This window comes from Otolemur garnettii, unplaced genomic scaffold (genome assembly GCF_000181295.1).
Source record: "Otolemur garnettii isolate 467f Iridium unplaced genomic scaffold, OtoGar3 scaffold00189, whole genome shotgun sequence".
NCBI lineage: Eukaryota > Metazoa > Chordata > Mammalia > Primates > Galagidae > Otolemur > Otolemur garnettii.
Genome location: NW_003852584.1, coordinates 1,712,642 through 1,719,208, shown reverse-complemented (window position 1 = coordinate 1,719,208; position 6,567 = coordinate 1,712,642). Strand labels below are relative to the sequence as shown.

The window sequence follows — 6,567 nt, the reverse complement described above, 5'->3', positions numbered from 1 at the left end:
TCAAAAAAAAAAAAAAATAAGCACATGAATAAAGTTTAGTATACATATAACAGAAGTTTATGTCAATAGAGAAATTGCTTATTTCTGGATATTGTCACTTCCCAAGTAATGAATGCAAACTATGATTTTATTATAATCCAAACTGCTTAGAAATATCTGGATTAGAGACATATTTATAATCAGTATGGTTTAATATTACCAAGCACCCTCCCTCATACCAGATGTCACAAATCCATCTACAGACATAACTCAGGCAAAAAATCAATCTGTCATTAAGACAAACCTCACAAATGTCACAAAAACATTAAGTAATTACTTTGAGCTAATTTTGATACAACTTAAATATACCTGAAAATAAAATTCATATTTATAAAAAATATAAGGTAGAAGATAAGGCCATTGACCAAAACAAGTATCTTTCATGACACAATTTCTTTAAATTAGCAAGGTCTTTCACACACGTATTTAAAACACTTAGGGGGTTTTTTTGAGTAAAAGTTGAGTACCAGGGAGAGCTCTACTGATGACAATCTAACCACTCCTCACTCAGTCCTGCACTGACGACATTCCAGAATTCTTTAGTCAAACAAAGCACTGTTCAGTTTTCATCCTCTCTCCACTGCCACCATTAAAAGTAGATAAGCTATTGCTATTAGATTGTAGCCTTCTGAGTGCCCCATGACGGAAGATGTGTTTGTATCAACACATGTAATATATCATTTTAAGGCCTTAATTGGGGAAAACTGAATCATTTAGAGCAAAGGTTCTTAACTGGGGCAATTTTGCCCCTTAAGACACATCTGGCAATGTCTAGAGATATTTTTGGTTGTCACAACTGATATGGAAGGGAAGGGTACATTGCAGTGGGGGGATACTATTATCCTGCAAACTACAGGACACCCACAATACAGAATTATCTGACCCTTCCAAAATATCAATTGTGCCAAGGTTAAAAATATCTAATTCAGCAGAATATTCAAAAGTAGGCTGTGAGGAAGAGTGCAGTGGCTCACACCTGTAATCCTAGTACTCTGGGAGGCCAAGGAGGGAGGATCACTTTAGCGCAGGAGTTCAAGACCAGCCTGAGCAAGAGCCAGATGTTGTGGCTATTCATTTCCTGTAGTCCCAGCTACTCAGGAAGCTGAGTCAAGAGGACTGCTTGAGCCCAACACTTTGAGGTTGCTGTGAGCTGTGGAGACACAGCAGTCTACAAAGGGTGATAAAGTATGACTCTTTCTCCAAAAAAAAAGCAAACTGTGCTTTTAAACAGAGTCTCCAAAAATTCCTTTAACTTTTCTATTCATTTAACTATCAAAACCAAGATGGTAATTTCATTCCCGTATCTAGAATTTTGTCTCTATATTATCTGACAGAGAGTGCATATGACACTGACATAGCTCCTAAGCTGTACAATGTGGTACATTTCACAAGATAAATGGTTACACAAGTGCTATCTAGCCTTGACGTCCTAGTTCTTTCACAATTAAAGTTATTATCTCTTGCCAACTAGACAATTTCATCTTGGTAAGAAGCAGAAGATGATGCTAACATAATAAAAGCCATCCACAGCTTCTGGGAGAAAATCATTTCAAAGGCTGATAGAAAGGACCATTTTAAAGACAGTTTAATCATTGTCATACATCACTCTAATTAAGTGGGCTGCCAAAAACCAACTAAGAGTAATATCATCAACATTAGTCTAATGCAGTGGTTCTCAACCTTCCTAATGGCATGACCCTTTAATACAGCAGTTCCTCATATTGTGGTGACCTCCCACCATAAAATTATTTTCGTTGCTACTTCATAACTGCAATTTTTGCTACTGTTATGAATCATAATGTAAATATCTGATATAGGCGACCCCTGTGAAAGGGTCATTTGACCCCCCAAAGGGGTCATGACCCACAAGTTGAGAACCGCTGATCTAATGGGAACTCCATGTCAATACCTGAAGCATAATCTAAAAATACTGCTGAAAAGCAGACAGAATACAAAGGCTAGACACAAGGAGTCACCTGCTACTCAGTCATAAATGTGCACTTGTCTATCCTACAAGTACACCTAGAAAGAACACTAGAAACATAAAAGCAGAAAGATGCTCAAGGGCATTGCTTCAAAAAGTAATGTCACAACCAAAAACTGATGAACCTTCTCTGTAAGCCTCTTTTCAATATATATACTTCACTGAAGCCAAGAGGATGAATAGGGATTTTATGTGAGTCAACTCCCTTCAGAGATGAGAAATCTGAGCAAAACTCAGAAATGAGAGATTTGCTAATGTCAGTGCTAAAACTAGGCTTCTTCCCTTATCACATGACCTCTGCTAACAACTGAAGCAGAAAAATTGGGTCAGACCTTTCCAGATACAAATCTCTAATAGAGATGAAAATTATAACAGAAATATCTCTCAGTCCTCTTATTTAACTAATCTTGATTTTTCCATATTTTTTTGAAACGTAAACACATGCAGTATAATATCTGCTTATGTGCCATAGTTCCTCTCCCATTTCTCTTTCCTTTTTAGAAAAGACTGAGTGAAAATTTAAAGAATTAAATAAAAAACAACATTGTTTGAGTACAATGGCTCATGGCTATAATCCTAGCACTCTGGGAGGCTGAGGCAGGTAGATCGCCTGAGCTCAGGAGTTCAAAACCAGCCTAAACAAAAGTGAAACCTTATTTCTACTGAAAATAGAAAAACTAGCCAGGTGTTGTGGCAGGCACCTGTAGTCCCAGCTCCTGAGGAGGCTGAGGCAAGAGAATCGCTTGATTCTCCAAGAGTTGGAGGTTGCTGTGAGCTAGGGTACCTCGGTACTCTACCTAAGGCACAGAAAGTGACTGTCTTAAATATATATATATGTGTGTGTGTGTGTATATATAATAAAAAAAGAATATCAATAAAAACTGGGCATAGTATTTTACAAAAGTCCCAACATAACTGAATGATGGCCTCTTTTTATCATCTTAATTAAAAAACATAGTACAGTATATATATTTGCTTTATATAAGTAGAGAATTCTAGCAGGTATTATGCACATTATAAATTCTCTCAATAGTGCTAAATATCCAGGATTTTTTCCATCATGTCATTTTTACTGGTTTTACAGGTTTCCATTTATTGGGACTATATCCCAGGCATTTTCTATGTCTTGTCTCCTTTATTCTGTTTTACAAATGAGAAAACACAGGCTTAAAGAAGTTAAGTGGTGGCACCTGTGGCTCACTGGTGGGGCACCGGCCTCACATACTGAGGGTGGCAGATTCGAACCCAGCCCTGGCCAGCTAAAACATCAATGACAACGGCAACAATAACAACAACAAAAAAAGCTGGACATAGGGGCTGGCAACTGTAGTCCCAGCTACTCAGGAGGCTGAGGCAAGAGAATCACTTAAGCCCAAGAGTTGGAGGTTGCTATGAACTGTGACAGCACAACACTCTACCGAGGTGAGTCTCAACAAAGTGAGACTCTGTCTCAAAAAAAAAGAAGTAACTGGCCCAAGGCCACACAGCCCAGTGACAGAGCTGAGCTTCAACTTGTATCTGCCTGACACCAAATTCTTCACCATCTTACTGTGCCATCTCCAGTAACTCTGCCTGTCTCTGCTGCAAATCTATGTGAATACTCACTTATTACAACTTTACTGTACTTAAAGAGTTAAAGAACACTCAAGAAAACCCTGGCCTGGTCCCTAATGCCCAGCAGATGAGTAACTCACCCCAAATAACAGACCAAGTTAGTACTGCTAAAGAGACCAGGCTCAACTGCCCTGCCTCCCAGTATAGCTCTCACCCACCAGCCTGCCCAGGCAAAATGGGAGATCTATTTTGTTATCCACATAAGATAAAGGAATATTTACTCTGATGCACATCTAAGATCTATAAGCTGAATAATTAGATATTAACACTGCTGCTTGAGGAATCTGCTAATATTAACACACAAACAGGAATTCTAACATGATTTTTAAAAGCTATAAATGGTCAAAAATTTGTATCCAATCTATTTAAAATACACAGTGAAAAAGGTAAAATTCAACCAGTTACAATTCTAAATTATCAGTTAAACTAGTTAATGAGGTCAATCAAGGTTTATATGCTTTTTAATCTCTATTATGTGTTTATGGTCTTGATTTCTGTGTACCTAGGTATAAAGTATTTGACACGCAAGTATGGGTATCATACTTCTTTTTTTTTTTTTTTTTGAGACAGAGCCTCAAGCTGTCCCCCTGGGTAGAGTGCCGTGACATTACAGCTCACAGCAACCTCCAACTCCTGGGCTCAAGCGAGTCTCCTGCCTCCGCCTCCCAAGTAGCTGGGACCACAGGCGCCCGCCACAACGCCCGGCGATTTTTTGGTTGCAGCCGTCATTGTTGTTTGGCGGGGCCGGCTGGGTATTCTACCCTGCCCCCTTAGGTGTATGTGGCTGGCGCCTCAGCCGGTTGAGCCACAGGCGCCGAGCCGGTATCATACTTCTTGTACCCAAGTATAATTTTACACTGCCCCAATGAATTTTTTGTGAAGCTATTTTTATAAATTTTTGAGATTACAAACTTTAATTATCCCCAAAGTAGTCTTTCAATAATAAACTGTCCTAAACATGCATTAAAGATGCTATAAATTAAGTTATGAAGGATTAAACCTGGCAATGGGAAAGGAGAAGAGAAGCCACGTTGGGAAAGCTGGAAAACTTTCTGTGACTAAGACCTTGAAATAGGTATGCCCTCATTAAAATGGAAAGGAACGTATTTCCAGTTTAAAAAAAAGCAAAGCTAAAACTACAACTGAGAAGAAAAGCCAGGCAGGCATCTCATAGTACAATGCTACAAAGTTTCAAATAACATTCTTAGAAATTTGCAGCTGCATATGTCTTGCAAATTAATTCTCATGCACTCTAAGTTAACTGTGAAGCAAGCTAAAAGTTTACTGAAAATTTCCAAACAAAAAATAGACAAGATTTTGCAAGTATTCTATTCTCTTAAAATTCACTTGGCCAAACCATTCGGTAGCTCAAAAAGCATTTAACTGGAGCTTATGTATAAAGTGACCCTTTTTTGCTGCAAATTCAGGCAGTATTTGAAAAAAACTGTTAATGAAGACAATCCAATATAACCAGTGAAAGGCCTTGGGTATGGAGGAGATATGAAAGACAGGTACCTCGTAGTTTGAGAGAAAATCTAGTAATTCTGATTGAGATGGGATGTAGAGAAGTGGTTTCATCACTCGGCGGACAAACTTCTCAATGTAAACAGCACTCATGGGGCCTTTGTATTCGATTGGTCCAAAACTAGTACCAAAAAAATAAAAGTAAAAATAATAAAAATAATATACCATGCATTAAACCTGTATTGTATAATAACTAAAACCATCAACACCACAAAATGAAGCTATCTTGCTTTTGGATCCAACTGGGTCATGGGTAAATAGCCTGCTTTGCTCAGGAGGTGACTGGAGGGCTACTTAAGAATAAGCATTTTAGGTCAGGGAGGTATAAGCAGCTCTTGACTTTTTCTACAAGCTTAATTCAACTACAATGTGAATTTCCAAAGAACAGTCATTCTAGTCTTTGAAAAAAAATCCCACAAGACTTCTTTTTAAAAAAATGAATAAAGGTAGCCCTCAACTGACTATATGAAGAATTCTGGATTTTAACTACACAATTCAATGTAGGTGGGTACACTTTCTTTCTGCACATCACTCTGAAATAAAGAACAAGTTGAGTAGTTGGCCCTTGGGGTACTAAAAAGCAGTTATTAAAATCCACCCACAGGCACTTAAACACAAAGGGTCAGTAAAAGAACCTTAGGCCATTTTAAGTTTTATTTCAACAACAAAAAGTATGTGAAGATAATGAAGTCAGTGACCCATATCAATGATCTTCCTTCCTTTCCCTGCCACCTGTATTTGGGGACGCAGAGGATTTGATTGAGTACTGCTAAATAATACCACCACCATTCAATTTTATCCTCCTAAACGAAATCAGAATTCTCATGTGGCTCTGTTCAATCTCACATGATACAGTCATTGCCCAAATACAATTGTATGGCAGGATAGGGGATATGATGAAATTCAACAACTCCACTATCATTCTTATGGCATTAAACTGGCATTAAACTTACTGTTAATAGTGACAACAGAGCACAGTAAAAAATTATATTAAATGCTATGATCACAATCCTATAAAACATGTTACAGAAATACACGAGTTAAAACACAATTCTTCAGTGATGTCCTGGGGAATGATATCAAAGGACTTTTAGCATGAAAAAATTAAAAACAGCATTCTCCACAGCATAGCTAGGAGACAGAATTATGAAATTTATCGATTTAAGACTTGCTATAGGCACCTGTGGTTATAGCACCAGGCACACACACTGAGGCTGGCAGGTTTGCACCCTGACCAGGCCTACTAAACAATGACAACTCCAACAACAACAAAAATAGCCAGGCATTGTGGCGGGCATCTGTACTCCCAGCTCCTTGGGAGGCTGAGGCAAAAGAATCTCTTAAGCCCAAGAGCTTGAGGTTGCTGTGACTTATGACACCAGGGCATTCTACCATGGGTGACATAA

General features: G+C 38.3%; 1 protein-coding gene across 4 annotated transcripts in view; it reads right to left on the bottom strand.

Moving 5' to 3' along the window:
• Positions 1-6,567, bottom strand: part of TXNDC11 (thioredoxin domain containing 11) — a 69,137-nt gene that overhangs the window by 45,360 nt on the left and 17,210 nt on the right. For 2 of the 4 annotated variants that reach the window (XM_003800898.2, XM_023507557.1), the window contains exon 4: positions 5,153-5,282. The exons of the other annotated variants lie outside the window; for them this stretch is intronic. In XM_003800898.2, the coding sequence (XP_003800946.1) occupies positions 5,153-5,282 (130 nt within the window). The remainder of the gene's footprint in view (positions 1-5,152; positions 5,283-6,567) is intronic. 4 annotated transcript variants of the gene reach the window in all.